At 35.5% G+C, this 20,420-nt stretch overlaps 3 protein-coding genes across 5 annotated transcripts in view; 2 read left to right on the top strand and 1 right to left on the bottom strand.

Annotated features, from left to right (window-relative positions):
- LOC102217354 (exostosin-1-like) overlaps positions 1-20,420 on the bottom strand; it is a 221,295-nt gene that overhangs the window by 81,970 nt on the left and 118,905 nt on the right. The window lies entirely within an intron of this gene.
- LOC111611375 (moronecidin-like) lies at positions 7,781-11,212 on the top strand. The gene is made up of 3 exons (XM_023347776.1): positions 7,781-7,826; positions 10,582-10,710; positions 10,856-11,212. Exons 2-3 carry the CDS (start codon positions 10,583-10,585, stop codon positions 11,040-11,042), a joined length of 315 nt encoding a protein of 104 aa, XP_023203544.1. The 5' UTR covers positions 7,781-7,826; position 10,582; the 3' UTR covers positions 11,043-11,212.
- On the top strand, positions 16,309-17,484 carry LOC111611374 (A-kinase anchor protein 2-like). Of its 2 annotated transcripts, none has more exons than XM_023347774.1 (3): positions 16,309-16,419; positions 16,783-16,890; positions 17,019-17,484. In XM_023347774.1, exons 2-3 carry the CDS (start codon positions 16,787-16,789, stop codon positions 17,338-17,340), a joined length of 426 nt encoding a protein of 141 aa, XP_023203542.1. In that variant the 5' UTR covers positions 16,309-16,419; positions 16,783-16,786; the 3' UTR covers positions 17,341-17,484. The 2 variants fall into 2 exon arrangements, with proteins under 2 accessions (XP_023203542.1, XP_023203543.1); XM_023347775.1 differs by having other exon boundaries at positions 16,331-16,419; positions 16,787-16,890.

Genomic DNA, 20,420 nt, shown 5'->3' with positions numbered 1-20,420 from the left:
TAATATCATCTCACCTTATATCTGATTTATGTGCCTTGCAATGGCTTGTTGTGATTTGGTGCTATATAAATAAACTGAACTGGATTATATGATAATTTGGTAATCTAACCACTTTTCCCTTAACTAGACTCGTTAAAAACAGGAGACGTGGAGTGGACCAAGATGTCCAACAGGAAGTGGACCAAGCAGTCCAGAACCAACAGGACCAGCAGCAGCTCGATAAACGTCTCTTTAAACACAAGTTCGCTTCAACTGAAGTGGATCTGAGAGTATTTTCTATACATATAGAAAATACACAAGCAGCTTTGGTTAAACAGTGACTGGAAATACTGTCTCTGTTTATCAAACAAGTTTGATTAAATATTTCTGGTAGGATGCCAGAACTCCAATAAATGTGATTTGATTCAAACTTTGCCTTTTGTCTTATTATTTAGTTCTGAACCAGTGTAAATCTGAAAAATATGGAAGTCTGTGAAAGTAATTAATCAAGGCAGGGGTGTCAAACTCATTTTCATTTTGGGCCATATCAAATATCTGAATGTTCTTAAAGGAGTATATTGATAAAACCCATTAAACTGTTAAAAATATCAATAAATAGCTGTTCCTCCAGGATTTAGTTTATGCAACCAAGATTGCAGATTTTGTTGTGTCAATTTAGAAATGTTAGAAAGGAATTTTTATGTTATTTGCATATGAATGATGTTAGCTGTGACTTTTTATTACTCAATTATGGACTGTAAGGTAATATCAAAAAAGAGTGAGGCAGCAGTCACTTAAACTCAATTTTGAGAAAATTTGTAGTACATTCAGAAAAAAATGTGGCGATTTTGTGTGAATTTTGCAGATTTGTGAAAAACTGGAAGGACTAATTGATGTAATTTGGAGTCTAGAGGGCCACATAAAAAGTTACGGTTGGCCCGTAACCCGATTTGGCCCCCAACCCTGGAGTCTGACACATGTGATTTAAGACAATGTACTAAAATCATGCACCAATATGAACTTAAGACTTTCTAACAAGACAAGTTCAAAAGATTAAATGTATCAATGATCTTAGGATATTTAGACCAACAAATTTGGTTAAACTTTTGTACTTTGTTTGACAGGATAGATGAGGTTTTTCAAGATCTTGATGGGACATTAGTCCTTTTATACTTGAAAGGTTCTTCACATAAAACCAAATTATGTTGGTGAAAAAAATAATACATTTAGTTTCTGCTCTAAAGTTAAACACCAAAAGAACAGTCCAAGTCTGGCAAGTCCTAAAGATATATATTCACTGACAATTTTACAGTTTTAACCATTTTAAATCTAAATCTTCCAGAGAAATAAATATTCTTGTATATATCAACAAATAAAATCAGCTAAAAATAGCAGGGCTCAAAAACTCATACATTTATTTATCAATCTGTTTTCAGTAAAGGCTGTTAGACATTACAACCTCAAATTAATGTAATCTTGTCAAAAATAGGGTGAATATACATTAACCCCAACAGACTATGGTACACTAAATTAAATTGCACAGTTAGTCTTAGTTCTATGTCGCTCTGTTTTGACTATGGTTATGGACTGGAACTTTAGAAATAGGCAGAACTGAAACATAAACAGGAAGTAATTAGAAAATTATCTAGATGTTAACAATAATGTAGCATAAATCTGCAGTCATCGGCCTACAGAAACAAAATGCTCACAATCCAACCTTAAGCGAAGACAGAAAGAGATAAATAAGCTTTTTATTGTCATTTTTATTGATTTTTAATCATAAGAAACACCTGCTCCATTTAGAATGTGTAATTACACTGGGTGTCATTTTTGTGGCTTACATTTGTTGCATCCTAAAAATAAAGTTGTGGTAAAGAAAAACTAAAAGTAATACATGGACGTCCTTAGAACCAGAGTTGGGTAGTAACTAGTTACGTTTGCTTGGGTAACTTTTTTTTCTTTTTAAATTTACTTTTAAGAATATTTTTCCTATGCTGTACTTTTTACTTTTACTTCGGTAATTGTATTTGAAGTATTGTTACTCTTATTTAAGCAAAATGTTTGGATTCTCTATCCACTCAATGAAAAACAAATTTTAACCAAAAAATTACCAGACACAAAAACCTGCAGTTTTTGTTAAAGTTTCATCAGTTTTTTATTGAAAGAAACTGATTTCAATAAAACATTTTCGAAACATTTTCTTTTGCCTGATTTTGTTATTTTTTGTTACTTATATGAATTATTGTCATTTTTGTCCTTAAAATACAAAAAAATCTACTTAACTTTATATTTTGGTTCATCTAAGTGTTTTTAAACATTAAATGATTGATAATCTAATGAGTTACTCAGTACTTGAGTAGACATTTTACCAAAAACTATTTTACTCTTTCTTGAGTAATTTCTTGGATGGCTACTTTTTACATTTACTTGAGTAAAATACTGTTAAGTTTTGCTACTCATACTTGCGTACATTTTTTGTGTACTCAGGATGAGTTGCTAAATGTTCTATATTCAGTTGTGGTGTTTCAATTGAATTATCTAAACTGGAACAAAAGAAAGTACATCTTTGACCGGACAAAGCTGCTTAAATGGATGAGATGAAAAAAATTGTCTCGCCCACATCTGAGACCGAATCACTGACCATTTGTGCAACTCTGCAAAGTGTTACACAATAGTGAAATCAAGTTAGTTCTGCAAATATATAAAGAAGCACAAGGCCACTTGTAGTAAGACTTTCCTGTAACTTTCACTCTCAACCAGCAAGGTGTCCCAGAAGCAGTGGAAACATTACAGTGGAAAGGTGAGAACCAAATCTTTTAAAACATTTTAAATAAAAGGAAAAACTGTATATTTTCTGAGCAGGATAACATAAGATTTAAAAGAAAATAACACAAATAAGCTTCTGAAGTGTACATAGATTAAGATTAGAGAAGGCTTTGGCTAAAAGTGGTTCATTAATGTTACTTTTTTTTTTTACATACCATAAAATAGGCTTTTCTATGTTTGAAGTGCAGAGTTTAACACCTTTTTACCGAATAAGCTTACAAAACTAACAATATATGTACAGGGCAGCAGCCAATAATCATGTTAACCATGTATCTCTTGAATTTAAAGCATAACTACAAACAACTGTGACCACAAATGTGTAAAGATAATACTGCATGGACGCTCCTAATTTGAATATACTAAACTTGACTGCATAGCTTAACTTCAGTGTGTGTAATTGATTTATGATTGGACTGAATTGATGACAATTTTTTTGTGTAACTTCTATTTTCCTGCCAAATGTCTCAATATAATATTTGTTGCAGATTTGTAGTGATGCTCTGTGTATCTTTAAATCAACATTTTTAAATGTGTGATGTGTTTTTCTTGGCAGGATGAAGGGTGTTGGACTCTTTCTCGTGTTTTCAATGGTGGTCCTGATGGCTCAACCTGCAGAGGGATTTATCCACCATATCATTCACGGCTTAAGCGCGTAAGAACCGTTTCACAACCACTATAACTAAATAATCTGATTACTTTAGATCTATTTCAACTAGTAATGTTTCTAATTGTTATTAGCAGAACCTTTTCATGGTTTATGCTGACTTTGTTCATTTTCTTCCAGCATACTCGGTGGAAACATGAAACATTCAAAGGATGACGTTTATAAGCGGAAACTGGACCAGCAGAGGGACCAGGAGGATGAGCAGGAAGACCAACAGGACGACCAACAGGAAGACCAACAGGAAGACCAACAGGACGATCAACAGGACGACCAACAGGACGACCAACAGGACGACCAACAGGACAACCAACAGGACGACCAACAAGACGACCAACAGGACGACCAAGATGAACAGGAAGATGAACAACAACTGGATGAGAAGCAGATGGAATAAAAATGTTATTGCTTCTTAAAACAGCAATGCTGTGTTTAAATCCAACAGTATTTCTCTTATTTTACAAAATATAAACATGACCTTATCTGTATTGGCGATATATTTACAATGAATTTCCTTATAAAATGTGTTTTTAGTCATTTTTGGTTGGAAAAAGAAATCAATAAATTGTTTTGCTGGCACGGTTCTGACTTTATTAATTATTTGTTGTTTATTATTATTAATATTAAGATCACAACTATTAATGCTTAATGGTGGCTTCGCAAGTCAGTACTGCCTCCATGCATTGCATGGCAGGCACCTATTATTCTACACCCAATAGAATGTCTCTTTATATCTTTATTTATTTTTCTTCCATCACCGTTAATGCGCTGCGTTCCCATCCACAAAAGTGGTATCAAAGCGTGCAGCTCGATGCTGAGAAGAGAGCTATTACTTTTGTTGGGAATCAGAGTTACAATGGCGACGTAAAAAGCGTCAAACGAGCCAAATTTCCAACTGCCGAAACGCAGAGCCTAACCGACACCAACCGCCGCTCCGTTAGAGTGTGTAATGAAGAGAATTTTTGACCCCAAAACAATTTTGAAATCACCGTCACGCCCACAAATATCGCCCGATTGGTATCAAACTCGGTCATGACATTGATACAAATGCCTGCTGCGGTAAAATGTTTTTGAAATTTCTCTAGGGCTTACGGTTTTCTGTCAAGGTGCTTCAGAGTGAAATCATGCGCCAGGATAACTGACGCTCTCCCAGATTCACTTCCATGTATTTCTGAAAAATTTCTGAGCTCTGCATGCACCATTTTTGTCTCATCACTGCAATTACTGTGAGTGAGCTACAAATATGAATCGCGGTACTATGGGAGACGACAAATAGCCCTCTCATATGCTTCAAACGGTTTTCCAATACGTCTCTCGGTTCCTGAACGGGAAGGAGTTGTTCAGGTTGCTTTTTTTATATAAACTGACTGCGTGTCTCACAAAGATAGAATTCTTTCTCCACCTCTCTGTCTCACACACACATGACAGTTAGCAGAGGATTGATAACCATAGCAACGGAACACAGGAGGGGATTGGCTGCTGGTCAGGACTACAAATACCCATCACTGTAGTTCTAATTAAAATTCAGTTAAAACAGAGGGCTGAGCTGCCATTTAGAGCTACTGGCTGTTTTGGCCAGTAAATAACTAATTTAACCCAAACATTAGACACTGGGTTAGGGTGGCCATTTAATATGAAGCTTGTGGGTTTTTTTCAAAATAAAAGCCTGAATATTCCTCTCAGGCCTTTCAGAAAAACTAACTGCTTCAAACAGTTAGAATTATGTCTCTCCCTCTCTGTCTCACTGACATGACAGTTGAGCTGCTCTTTAGAACTACAATGACTGAAGGTTAGAACTACAACATGGCGGACACTCAGTTACTGCTGAGAAGGACTGAGCTGGCTTTTAGAACTACTTGTGTTTTGGGCATTTTATAATTGATTTTACCCAACCATTGTTACACATGGGATTAGTGTGGCCATTTAAAATGAAGCTTACTGAAAATTTCAAAATAAAAGCCTTGACAATTTGTACTTCAGGTAATTGCTCTTTTGAGCATTATAGAAACGATTTAACCCAATCACTGTTACTCATGAGATTAGTTTGGACATTTAAAATAAAGCTTACTTAAACTTTCAAAATAAAAGCCTTAATACTCTCCTCTGGTTAGTGCACCACCATAGGCGGTGCAATAATTTTAGCCTGTATTATCTTTCTCTCTCAGGTCAGTGCATTAGCATTAGCCTTTTTCCTGAAATAAGCTTTTAGCTATTTTTCTTACATATTAGCCATGTTTACACTCCTACACTGAATGTAGGAAATCAATTTAAGACAACATTTTAATGATACCCCACATGCTACTGAAAGTATTCATGCTAACATTAGCATTTTTGATAATTTTAGCTGATACACTTACTTATACTGAATGGTGCAAGTCCATATTAGTCAACATTCCTGTGATTCTCCTCATACTACTTTGGAATTTTGTAGCTAAGCTTAGCATTGATGCTAATTTTTAGCATCAGAACGCTGGGTCCAAACCGACGGTCACACTTTGGCAGGCCCCGGTTAAATTTCTTCAGGAATTTTCTAGTTCTTAAATTATTATTATTAATTATTTACTTTATTACTTATTAATCCCTTAAAAGCATGAGAGGGTTAAAAATAAGACTGATTTGATGTAAAATAGAAAAATAGAGGATTTTAGATTATGCATATAGTCTTTGTTAAAACCTCAGTATGTCCAGATATATTTAAACCATTCACATTTATACACTTTTAACAGTTTACTACTAATATACAAAACATAATCCATATCATGCAAAAGTGCCAGAACAGAACACTGACCTACTTTTGAGTGAATGAAAATCACTTTTAGACATATTTTCATTTTAGTGGCCAGAAAACAAAACATATTAACCATGAAAATCTGCATTTCTGATTAATGCGTAACATAACTTCTACACAAATTCAAGTTCAGAATTGAATATTTGTTTTAAAGTCAGTTGCTTGGATTAAAATTACATGCAGACAATTCATGGAAAGCCCTGAATATGGAAGTAACTGAATGCATTGTAACCAGCACAACCTTCACTCTGCAACATATGCTATAGGTAAGTTTATGTTGTGGGAAAAAACAGCAAATGTCTTAAATGAGATGAGTTTTGCTGTGAAATGTAATCTAATAAAAACTGAAGCACAGCTTGGGGAAGTGATCAAAGAGCAATCTAGATGCTAACAGCAACGCAGCTATCACTTTGCTCCGTCACTGAGACGACAAATATCTGTTTCCAGAATCAGTTGAGCAAATGGCAAACTCTGCTCATAATATGACTGAAATGAAATCAGCAATAAAAAAAGCAACATTTTGTCCTAAAAATAAACTGATTTGCAGGGACACATCTATGCAACACATCCTGTTTCATCAATGAGTCTGGAAGCAATGAGTGAGACGATGAACTGTCTGACCTACAAATGAAGCCTCCACACCGGCATTTTTTGCAGTGTGGTCAAATTGTAACAAACAAATGATCTCTTAGATTGTGCTGACATGGCTTTTCTTCTTCTGGGGTTCTTCGTACAGAAAGTGAACTGGACAAAAGTTTTGTTTTTAAATGGTAGCAAACCTTAAAAAACATGTAGCTCTTTCTCTTTAACATCAAGTCTAAACTTGATTATATTCTAGCATACAAATCAACAGGCAAAAATAAAATAAAATGTGTTTTTTGTAACTGAATCCTGCTAAATGATGTCAACATTTCATTGAGATCTCAGGAAACCAAGGGAACTCATGCAAACATGAGATATTTTAAATAAAAAGGTTTTAAAAAGTGAGCTCCATTTGAAATATTCCAGCTCACTTAAGTGAGTTTTAAATTTTTTGGGGGCGATTATTGCCAAATTATGAGGAAGTAATAAAAGAGCAACCAAGCTGCTAACCACAGTGAGGCTTATATTTGTACTTCTACTATCCAATTTATGTTGCACAAAATAAATGCAACAAAGTCTAAAGTCTAAACATTCATGGACAAAACGCTAAAATCAGTTTGCATCTAATTCCTGATTTAAACCGTTTTGGTCAAAAGTTTACATGATCATTTTTATTCTCATTATTATGTTATAAAACCTCCAGAAATAATTACATAAATATTATCCAACATTTGTTTTCTTATGATTTAAAAAAAAAGTTCAATAAGAAAGCTGAAACGTTTCACAGGAAAAGAAGCTGTTGTTGGCTAATAAACCTTTAATGGTTTAACTAATGATCTATTTTATTGGTGACTAGTTTTGCAATGATGCAAAAGTGTTGCACAATCATGATTTCTTACTATTTTGGCCTATATATAATGATCTCTTCCGCTCAGATCTCTTCATCCTGCCTTCTACACAACCTCCATTTGATTTTGATACATTTTAAAGGTAAGAACTAAACATTTTTGTCATATTTATGTGTAAATAATAAATGTAAATATTGACTAGATCATATGCATCTCAACATCCTTTCTTGGTTATTTATTTCAATTGAAGTGTTTATTGTTTCTGTGGCAGCAAATACACATTATAACTTCAGTAAAGTGAATCAACCCAGATTAAATTTTGCTGCTGCAGATTTCTGTTTACTTCCCTTGAAGTGTGGGATTATAATCTGTGTTCTACAGTGCTAACCTGTGATTATTTCACTGAAATTGAATTAAATTTCTAATTTAGGGAAACTTGAATATTTGTGACTTCAGCATTAATCAAGTGCAAAGACTGCAGGTGCATTTCTGTTTATTTCTAACTTAAATCTTGTTATTGACAACTATTGGCAGACTTTCAGTATTCAGCTTCACATGAAAAGATTAATAGGTACTATGAATCAGACGGTCAATTTAAAAAGTATTCAATATTCAAATTATTTAATATTTTATCCCAGTATAGCTTTAACAAACCAATCCATATCAAGAAAATTGTCCCTTTTTGACAAACAACTTTATTAATGCATTTCATGCCACATTTCTACAACGTTCTGACCAAAATATTTAACCTAAAATGAGATATTACTTATATATTCACCCCCTTTAGAGTGACTGACTCAATTCAACAGAGGTCCAGTCAATTGGTGTCATTGTGCTCACAATAAGTTAATTGCAGATCACTTAAATACACTCAGTGTATCTGGGTTACTATAATATAAACATTCCCTTCACTGGTTACCATTAAAGCACGAAGACAAAAGAAGACTCCAAGCAAAACTCAGATTAAGACTCAACTACACTGCAAAAACTCTAAATCTTACCAAATACGTTTTTAGCTTTTAGATATCTTAGTTCACTTTAAATAAGACAAAACTAATGTACAAGTATCTTTTCAGCAAGATAGAGGAGCTTGTTTTAGGTAAATAATTATTGAATATTGATAAAAAAATACTTGTTCCACAGGCAGATTATTTCACTTTCAAAAAGACAATTTTCCGATACTGTAATTGAAATAATCTGCCAGTGGAACTAATATTTTTTCATCAATATTGAAGAATTAATGACTAAAATAAGCACCTACATCTTGCTAAAAAGTTACTTTTGTTAGTTTTTCTTGTTTAAATGTATTAAGATATTTGCACTAAATACTAGACAAAAATACTAGATAATATTTTCTGTTTTTGCAGTGTAGAGTTTGCCAGAAGGTATATGCGAGACTCTACGGTCACATGTTTTCCCAAATGTTTTAGTCTTTCTGATGACAAGTGGCACTAAAAAATATTCACTCAAAATAATAATAAATAACCAACTATTGTTTTTAAAAGAAGATGTATATGCTGGTCTCTTCAGAGTTTTTTTTTAATAGTTGCATTTCATTTTCACAACAGAATAACAATTTTTAGAACTTTTTTTTTTGGCTTTTTCTTAGGCTTTTCTAGTTACATCATTTTCCACAAATAACATTTCACAGAATAATCCACCCTCCTTTTGCAAAAGTTCATTTCAAAAATAAAATAGTGGTTCTTTAAAAGACATAACTTAAAGTTTTATGTAGTAAATATACAGTGATTTATTGCCTATCCGCGGGTCAATATTCACATATTGACATATTTTTACGTTGAGCATACGTAAACTATTTCAGAGCAAATGCAGCTTAGGAATACAAAATACTTGCTGTGCTACTTTACACTATTGGCTGATGTTTGCAGACCGGCCAATTCAGGAACAACATTTATTGTGTTTGTATCCTGAGGAGTGGAAATAAAGATATATGCTTCTACGGTAGTCCCAAGACAGTTTCCACAAAGCGTATTATTGCGTATTAAAGATATAATTGATGTTCAAACCATTAAAAAAGGCTTTTGAGTAGGTCTTAGGTATTTACAAATGTTACCGTATTTTCTGGACTATTTGTCATTACAGAATACAAGTCGCATTAATTTAGAAATCTTTGCAATGTGAGCTTTTCAGTAAACTCACAGAAATGATCGATTTTGGCTTGGAAGTCTGCTGGCTGTTTTTGATGCGTCGAGGTCCGCGCTCTAAATCAGTGATGATCAGGAACGTTTGACCTGGAATCTCAGGTCATCGAGCCAAAGTTGTGAAAACTTATCTTCTCATGGCGAAGCGCAAAATGACTCGCTAGTCTCAACACATTAGGCGGTTCCAACACTGTATATGCACACAGCAGAACAGACAGCGAAACCAATTTAACCTATTCCCCTCCCCGCCTGGGGGGGGCACTGCACCATGAACTGGAGAAAACGACACACAAACCTCCGAAGAAGACACTGAGAGCAACTTCGCTTTTCACAAAATGTAAACAAAAATGGAGTAACGTAAGATTTTAGTGGTTGTAGGATTTCTTTTTAGTCTTCGGCAAAAGACCTGGCGCTGTAGTTCACTTCCTGGTTTTGGAACGGTCTCCGGTCAGCTTGGCGTTCACAAATTCATTTGAAATGCAGCAGAGTTCACTTCAACTGAACTGAGCCAGAGGTTTGTAGATGGACCAGAGTTTGCTTTTTTGGTCCGTATCAGAGTTTGATTCACACAAACCAAGTGAACAGGACTTTCTAGGCAAACAAACTAGTGTTCAGCAGAATAAATAAGACTGACTTCACTTTAAAGTTTTTACATGATCAGTGTTGAACCAATCGTACAATTAGTTTGCTTGAAACAAATTCCAAATTGACTTATTGTGATCTTGTCTTTTGCAGAATGAAGTGCAGTGTGATCATTTTTGTGCTGTCCGCGGTTGTCCTTGCGGCTCAACCTGGAGAAGGTTTTTTACACCTCCTCCCTGGCATCATCAAAGATGTTGGTCATGGTATTAATGGCCTTGCTCAGTAAGGACTCAATATGCTACTTAAGTCATTTTTAAAATGCATTTGAAAACATATCAGACTTCCTAAGAATGAAGTGCATTTCTGTTTTAGATACTAGTTGCAACTTCTTTTTCTTATTGTGATACATCTAATTTTATCAAACCAGCCTCATTCATGGGCCTGGAGACAATGAAGTACAAGCAGACCAGCAGCAACTGGCCCAGCAGGAAGTGGACCAGCAGGAAGTGGACCAGCAGAAACTGGCCCAGCAAGAAGTGGACCAGCAGAAACTGGCCCAGCAAAAAGTGGACCAGCAGCAGCAACTTAAGGCTGTAAAATATCGTATTGCTTAGACTCAGTGAACAAACCTGAGAATGCTTTCAAGCTTGAACTAATTCTACAAGTAGTCTTGTCTATAACCTCAAGAATTCTTTCTTGAAAATGTATTCTTTGCTAAAAATTAAGTTGATCAGTTTGGCTCTTAGCCTGTTGAACAATAAACCTCTGCAGCAGCATATTGAAACCTATGTGTTTGACTCGTGTTTGTACAGCTCTATATTAATAGGTCAGCTTTTTGTGTTGTAAATCATACAGATCGTTGTAAATAACACTTAGACTTTTAAGTTGGTTTTTTTTTAAATCAATTGTCTTGTCCAGCAGCTTAACATTGCTAAAGTAGGTTTGGTTGTCCTCTAGTGTCAGAAATGGATTTAATCTTCAGGAAGGGTAAACAATTGACCTTTTTCTGCTGTTACTACTTAACCCTTCTAGGACTACCATTATAAAAGTCCGCATGAGCATCTTTTTACATTTTTGGATGCTGCAGAGTCATTATTAGGAGCACTCCAATGTTCTTTACATCTATAAAATCCTTATAAGTCCTCCTTTCCAAGTTTGTATGCCATTTATCAATAATAACTGATTAAAAATAGAAAATTTGCAAAACAATAACAAGAACTCCATCCGTTTATAATTTTTTTGACATATTTTTGTAAATATGAAGAGTTTCCTAACTTTATTTACCAAAGTTCCCAATACAAAAAAGTTGCACACAAGCCTTCTAAACCAAACACAATTTATTTGGAGTTTTTTCAAAGCTTCGTTTCAAAGTTACAGCCAATTTTCTAAAAACAATAAAACGAGGGAAAATAAAAAAAATGCTTTTATCAGTGCAATCAGAAAAAAGAAGTGCAGAAGATACATTGCACATTGTACATCAACAATAAAATACAAACATTTAAATGAAAGTGTGTCAGTCTTTGTGTATTCACATGAGAAAATGTCTGTCCACATGACAGACATTTGCAAGAGCAGAGCCAAATAGCACGTGCAGGAAACGGAAATGACTTTCATGAAATCTCACCTGAAGTCATGTGACATTTCATGAAATCTCGTAGTATTTCATTCTGTCAACGTCAGAACAACACAGGAAGTGATTGGCCAGACCCGAGCTGATCTACAAATAGAGGGATGGATGCCACATCATGTTTGTGGACCCATCCTTTTTACTATAAATCTGTGAACTCGTCTGCACGCGCACAGCAACTCGGGGGGGATGTTTAGGGTCGGAAAAGGAAGCGCAATTCTTACAGTTTAATATGCAAAAAAAAAAATTGCTCTACCTTACGTGGTTCGAATTCTACCGGCATTTGAAAAATATGTATGCATCTCAGATCGCCGGCGATCTGGTAGCCCGAATCGGGTTAAACGTGACCTATTGTTCTTCCATGAAGATATTAGTATTGGTCGTTTGCTTATATAAAACATGCTCATTACATTTTTTGCACAAAATCATTTTTAGATAATGAGATTATAGTCTGCTCATTTCTGATTATATTGAGCCTCTTTCAGAATGAGATGTTTTAGGGTATACTGTCACTTTAAATCCTAATAAGCTCCTGCTGGCCACGCCCACAACTCTACGTTTACATTCGCAGGTGAAAACGGCTCCAAACAAATGCGGAGTGATATAACCATATATAGTTGTACAAATATGCTGAAGCTCCACTTGGGTTGCTAAGTAACGGGCAGAATTCTGCTATGGTTGCTAGGTGACGGGCTGGCCTTCGCTGGAGTTACTAGGTGAGAGGTCGTGCCCGCTGATTTGTGACGTTACATTTTGGAGGTTTTTGAAACGGCTCATTTTCCAGAGACCATAAAAACATGAACTTATTCCCAAAAAACAGCTTGATGGTAAAACCTTTATAAACTCTTGAATCTCATTAACATCTTTAAATGTTTAGCAGCACAAACACATAGCAACATTTTTACAAGTTTTAAAGATGAGATGACTTTCTAGGTTCCAGTGAGGCTGGAATAAAAAAAATCCAGAGTAGACAAAAAAAACACCAATGTGATCATTTAAAAATTATTTCTTGTTATCACAAATGGTTGATAATTCTTGTTGCCAAGGGTGAAGATTAGGTTAGATTGGGCAACTTTTCTCCTTTAAAAAGTGAAATTATCAGTTGAAAACTAATTATTGTAAATACTCATTTCTTGATCTTATATTAAAACTAGATTTATGTTCAGTAACAATAATGTGACAAGAAATAAAAAATAGAACATTAAACATCAAAACAGAACAACTCCATTATAAAGACCACCTGAATTCAGTTCGATATTAAGAAATAGGAGTTCTGTCTGTCTGTCTCTGTCTGTCTGTCTGTCTGTCTGTCTGTCTGTCTGTCTGTCTGTCTGTCTGTCTGTCTGTCTGTCTGTCTGATGAAACCCTCGACTGTCAGCTTCAGAGCAGCTTTTCAACGCCCACAAGAAAGGTGAGAAATCAATAAATATAATGCAAATATTATGTTTATCTTTGGGAAATCTTAGTTTGTATTCACTTATCCAGTAAAAAATATGTTCACATGCTGTCTATTGGAGATAGCATGTGTGTTCTGTATACAAGAGTGCTAGCTTTTATATTCTTAAAAATTTTTTAAATGTGTCAACTGAGTTTTGTCCTTTAGCGAGATGAAGTTGGCCGTGGTATCCTGGTGCTGCCTATGATTGTGCTTATGGCTGAACCTGGAGAAGGATTTTTTTTGGACGTATTTTGAGACGATGCGCCAAGTAAGATTTTTAAGTTCTTGGTAAGATCTTAAAAATCTTAAGGGAACTAAAAGTCAAATTGCTAAATAATACCACATATACTTTTTTAACAATCATCTCTCTGCTCTTTCCTACTGAACTTTTCTCTTATTGGTATCTGGGGAAAGAAGCAGGCAGTGGAACAAGCCGACCAGCAGATGGACCAGCAGGACGAAGACCAGCTGCAAATGCAAAAACGTTCATTTCAGCAACACAAGGCTTTGCAGCGTCATTAGGCAACGACCCAAATATAATTTGGGTCAAATTGCCCGACCTGTTTACAAAATAAACATGCATTTTGCTTTTCCTGAAGGATTTTTGCTGAATTGATTTTGATACAATTAATTGATTAATAAATAAATGGCTTGGCAGCACGATAAACTGATTTTGCTTGTGTATTATTTGCTTAATGTCAGATTAATACAAGAGAGAATCTTTGAATGTTTTTTATGACCAATTCCCACTGATGAGAAGTAAAAGCTTCATGCTAGTAAAATAAAACATGGTCACGTCAAGTATCAAGTAAACACTACTAACATAATTTTAAATAATAATTTTATATTTGGAGACAATTATAACCGTTTAACTTATTGTCCACATCATGCAGCAGTAGCAATATTTCAACAGCTTTTGATATTATTACAATGACTATAGTTCTACAATATGCACCATCTCCTCCAGGTGTTGGTAGTAAATACATTTTTATTAACAGGTGATCTATTATGTTTCCTTGATCACTTTAAGACATGTCTATTTTATATACAAAACATGTTCAGTAGGGGTTTTTTGTGCATAAAATCATTCTCCGATAATCAGATTATTTGATCAGTTCTTCCTATGTTGAGCTGCTTTAGGGCTCCTGTCACTTTAAATCCAAACAAATGTCTGCTGGCCACACACACAACTCAACGTTTACATTTGCACATAAAAATGGCTGCAAACATATGCACAATTATACAACCATACATCTTTGAAAAGTATTAGTAGAGCCTCCTGCACAACTAACAAAAATGCAGCAACTGAATATTGCATAATTTTTTCCCTTTAAGTAAATAACTTGAATATTTCGTAAGAAGGAAAAGTCCATTGCTGCCATAATATGAGTAACAAGTAAGGTTTTCATATTTTGTGGAGCTCAGATGCAGAAGCTACAACATATCAGATACAATGGCTGCTGACTGAAGTGACGATGTGTTTTTTTTTTGTAGTTTGCAGGCTGGATCATTGCATCTGTTGGTTTCAGTGAGCTGGTCTGAAAAGAATGTTCTGTTTAACTTTAATTGAAAATGTTCACAATAATATTACAGTTTAAAAGGAGATAAAATTGAGGGACGGAAAGGGATGAAATAGTTGTGAACATTAGAAAAGGACGACAGTTGCATGCAAAGTTGTTTTTGTATTCCGTTAGAGTATTTCATTAGTAGGAAACTTTAAGACATATGCTATCCATTGGTGTGTCTGTGGAAGAAATCCCTAAATAAACAGTTTTTTACAGTTTTTTAATCAATGACACTTTTTAAAAAGAATAGACTAAAAAAATCATAATTCTCTCCAAAACAACTTTAAGAAATCTGAAGAATAGACCCACAGACATTGGGTCTGAGCCCGATCCGACCCGATCCGATGAATAAACTTTAATTATAAGGCTGAACCCGGAGTAAACCCGACATTTTAAAGGAGATTTTATTGCTTTCAATAAAAAGCAAAAAGTTACAGCTAAAAACAGGAGTAACTTCTCCTGTTTTTAGCTGTTGTTTAACATCTTCCAGCTCCATCTTGTCGCCTTTTGTATCTGCAGAGTCAAATGCAAATCATCTGGGTTGTGTGATTGATAAGAGCAAAGCGGCGTGTGAATTTATTGTGCTGCGCTTGTTAACATCTAAAATACCTCGGCACTTTTTTTCCTTTCTTCATTTCCTCAGCAGGGTGGACTATCTAACCAACTCTTTAGACGATAAATAGATTAACACAACTTTATATTGTGCGATTTGTTTGGTCTTTATTTTGCTGGATCAATTGCAGGCTTTTAAAATTCACCACAGAAGTGAGTTCAACTATCTAGCAAATAATTTTGTCCCAAATTTTATGTCACCAATCTAATCTCTAGTTCAGCCGCCTTGCCTGGTCGGTGGCGCCGGTTCGTTGAAGTCTTGCTTCTGTCTGACTTTCCCAGGACAAAAAAATACTTTCCCGCAGAAATTCAGATAGGACTGGACGGTTTCTCTTTAAACAAGTGAAAATATAAGTTAAACGGTTATTATCCTTGTAAATAATCTTCGTTATAGGTCTTATTTTAAAAGCACTTTGACGTTTAGAAAGATGAGTGTGATAAGGAAATTTAAAATGCCTCCAATATCTGCAAAAGAAGACTGTCTGAATTCAGTTTGATATTAAGAAATAGGAGTTCTGTCTGATGCAACTTTTCGTTGCATATTTTAATAAAAACGACCAACTGTCTGCCCCACATGCCACATCAGGTCTTTCCCCACCTTGTTGTAATATTTTAGATAGTTTCACAATATGATAATAGACTCATTGTCAGATATATAAGCAGAGAGGGGCAGCAGCACATCAGTTACCAACGTTGGTGAAACCCTCGACTGTCGGCTTCAGAGTAGCTTTTCAACGCCTACAAGAAAGGTGAGGAATAAATAAATATAATGCAAATATTATGTGTATCTTTGGGAAATCTTACAGTTTAACTATGTCGACCAGTTACTTTCAGAGCAGAAGAACTTTAGAAAAACCATATTATTGATGCAATGGTTTTGCCCTGAAAAATGATTCCTCACTAACTTTGGTGTGGGACAGAAACTTAAGTCATTTTAATGTTCATTTTATTTATGAGCACAGGCAGGACAGTACCAGAAAGAAAACAAGCATTATCGATCAAAAGAGCTCTTACACCTAAAATATTCTACAAGTCATCTGTATACAAGAGTGCTAGCTTTAATACCTTAAACCCTTAAAAAAATAAATGTGTCAACTGAGTTTTTCCTCTAGCAAGATGAAGTTGGCCGTGGTATTCCTGGTGCTGTCCATGGTTGTGCTAATGGCTGAACCTGGAGAAGCATTTTTCAGACATTTTGTGCGACGTATTGTGGGACATTGGTAAGATTTTTAAATTCTTAGTAACATCTTTAAAAAAAAGGGAACAAAAAATTCAATTTGCCAAATATACCACATATACTTTTATAACAATCATCTCTGTGCTCTTTCCTACTGAATTTTTCTCTTAGTACTATCTGGGGAAAGAAGAAGGAAGCGGAACAAGCTGACCAGCAGAAACTGGACCAGCAAAAAGTGGACCAGCAGAAACTGGACCAGCAGAAACTGGACCAGCAAGAACTGGACCAGCAGAAACTGGACCAGCAAGAACTGGACCAGCAAGAACTGGACCAGCAGGAACTGGACCAGCAAGAACTGGACCAGCAGCAGATGGACCAGCAGCAGATGGACCAGCAGCAAATGGACCAGCAGCAGATGGACCAGCAGGACAAAGACCAGCTGCAAATTCAAAAACGTTCATTTCAGCAACACAAGGCTTTGCAGCGTCATTAGGCAACGACCCAAATATAATTTGGGTCAAATTGCCCGACCTGTTTACAAAATAAACATGCATTTTGCTTTTCCTGAAGGATTTTTGCTGAATTGATTTTGATATAGTCAATTGATAAATAAAAAATGGCTTGGCAGCAGAATAAACTGATTTGCTTTGTGTATTATTTCTATTTGTTAATGTCATTAATACGAGAGACAATCTTAGACTTTTTTTAATTATCAACTTTTAGATGGCAGGTTAATATCAAAATTTGGTGTGAATTTAATTTTACTGGGCCAAATAAATATCGACAATGTTGACATTGGACAAACAACAACAAAAAACTAAAGTTGAACTTTAAGTTCAACTGTTTTTGGGTTATGCAGCAGAAAATGATCTGAAGCACCAGGAAGTCTGAACGAATGGCCTATTCAAAGAAGGGACTGAAGTGTGATTAAAATGAGACTTTAAACTGGCTACCCAGTGTGACCTGAGTTAACGCATAGTGGCAACTGTGTTTTAAAGCCACTTTCTTGTGTATATAATTTTACTGTGGTTTGCAAAAGTATTCCATAATTTACCACAAACAAATACTGTATATTTCAATTGAATATAATTTGACCAACACAAACTGGTATATTACAAAGCCCGAAACAGGACATGGGAAAAAAAAAAAAAGCGATCCAGACTAAGGCTGCTGTGTTCACACTGCAACCTGAAGTGACCCAAATCAGATGTTTTTTTTGTTGTGGTCGTTCAAATTTCCAAATGTATGTGTGAACTCCAGCGTGAACTGCAAACAACCCGAGAGTGTCCTGGATGCGCAGTAGAGGGCGCAGTAGCGTCAGCGTTCTCAGTGTCCTACCAACCGCCATGAAAAGAAGAAGTGCTCAGTGTTTGTGGAAGTAAACATGGAGGCTGACGGTGGAGCACAGCTTACACATTTGAAGTTGTTGTCCGACCGGAGCAGCATATCAACAACTTAATCCTCATCATAGTCGGTCATGGTTGTTGTTGTTCTTCCCACTTGCGCTCATCAGAACGCAGAACAGTGACGTTTGTGGAGTATCAGTGACGCTCAGTTTGGATGAATGAGACCTGGACGTTAGGTCACATTTGAATTGGATACGTATCGGATATCCAAGTGGCCTGGGTCAAAAAGAATCCGACTTGTGCTGTTCAGACTGTCATGAAAAGATCAGAGGTCGTATTATGTAAAAAAAAACCTCAGATTTGGGTCACTTCAGGCTGCAGTGTGAACGCAGCCTTAGTTTCGAGTTCCTTTTTGGGTGAAAAGGCTTTTATACAGTTTCTGTAAAGTCTAAACGAGAGACATGGAGGACAATTGTCATCGTTTCCAACGGTCTATGAGGACATCATGCAAAGAGACACAAAGCTGAAGTTGGTTTCCGATTGTAGCTTCTGATTTGGGAAATGACTAAAGGGAGATTCCACCAAATTTTTCACTCCCTTCAGCATCTTTAATCTACTCTAGTTGAAAAACACAAACTCTTCAAACCTAGACTGGATGATTCTGCTCTAACAGCAAAATATTTAAAACAAAGTTTGTGATTTGTAAAACTTCAATAAAGGGCGATTTCAGCACGTTTTATGCATCTGGACCTCACTAGAACTGCTCTAGTTCCTAAACTACAACACACTCCAGAGGTGTGTGTGTGTGTGTGTGTGTGTGTGTGTGTGTGTGTGTGTGTGTGTGTGTGTGCGTGCGTGCGTGCGTGCGTGCGTGTGTGTGTGTGTGTGTAATAAACGCGCCTTTCCACCCAAAAACAAACCCCCGATTTTTCATTTCACGGGATCTTGAGAAACTAAGTCAGGATCTCTTTTTTCTCCATGTCCCCGTATACATGACTCAAAAAACCTTTTATTAAAAGAACTGAAAAGTGTGGTGTGTAAAAACATTCAACCCCCTTTTCTCTGGGTGATGTTTTTGTAAATATTCCAGCTTCTTTGTCTTATATTGAAGCAGTTGGATGATTAGAAACTTGGAATGTAAAAACAGAAACCTAAACATCACAAACTGTCGAATTGCTAAATTCTTTTCACCAGTTTGTCTGAATGCCCTTTGGTGTCTGATGCAACTTTTGGGTCAGATCAGGATCTTTACACACCATTTTGCAAAATTTTAGACAGTTTCATATTATGATGAGTAACTCATAGTTAAACACACAGATATATATATATATATATATATATATATATATATATAGAAGGACAGCAGTCCACCAGCACATCAGTTACCAATGTTGGTGAAACCCTCGACTGTCGGCTACAGAGCAGCTTTTCAACGCCTACAGGAAAAGTAAGAAATAAATAAATATCATGCAAATATTATGTGTATCTAAAGTTAAACTTCAGGTTTAACTTTGGGTTGTCCCAAACATTTTTTTCTGTTACTAGCTTGCTTTTTTCCGTTCCCTGTAAACATCTTCTTTAAACTGTAAAACAACTATTAAAAAAACATCATCTTGCTTCTCACCAAGGTCATTCACAAGGACACAAACTAAAAAGTGGTTTTGTTGGATCAAGTTTCTGGCAGATGTTTGTAGCTGAAAGGGACAATAATCCATTAAATATATAATTTAGTAGTGGAAACTGTCATTTCACAACGAATGTCATGTTTTCAGTGGAGACATTTTGTCGTCTCAGAGCTTAAACTGAATGAAAGAACCTTTGCTAACAGTGGAAATATCAGTTACAAATATCATGAAATGTGGAATTATGAAAACTGTTATTTCTTTCTAGTTATTTCCATTAAAGCTAACCCTAAACAAACAAATTAACAAAAAAACTTTAAAATTGTCTGCTCCTGTGTTCAAAGAAAACTCCAGAGTTTTCCCTGTAATGCATGTCTGAGTAATGAGTTTAGCTTTTCCTGCACTGAGATATTTTCAACAGAAGCTCGATAAAATTACTTGGTCATGTTTTGTATTTTTGCAGATTGAGGTTAAAAAAGTGAAACTTTGGTGTAATCTCAGATTGGATGGTCAACCATCTGGCCCACATGCCATAATCATCACCATCCAGCTTTTGCAATATTGCAAACCAGTTTCACAATATAATAATAAACACTGATGGATCT

The sequence above is a fragment of the Xiphophorus maculatus genome, chromosome 15, assembly GCF_002775205.1.
Source record: "Xiphophorus maculatus strain JP 163 A chromosome 15, X_maculatus-5.0-male, whole genome shotgun sequence".
Lineage (NCBI taxonomy): Eukaryota > Metazoa > Chordata > Actinopteri > Cyprinodontiformes > Poeciliidae > Xiphophorus > Xiphophorus maculatus.
Note: the sequence above shows the minus strand (reverse complement) of the source record. Positions and strands in the feature narration are given on the sequence as shown.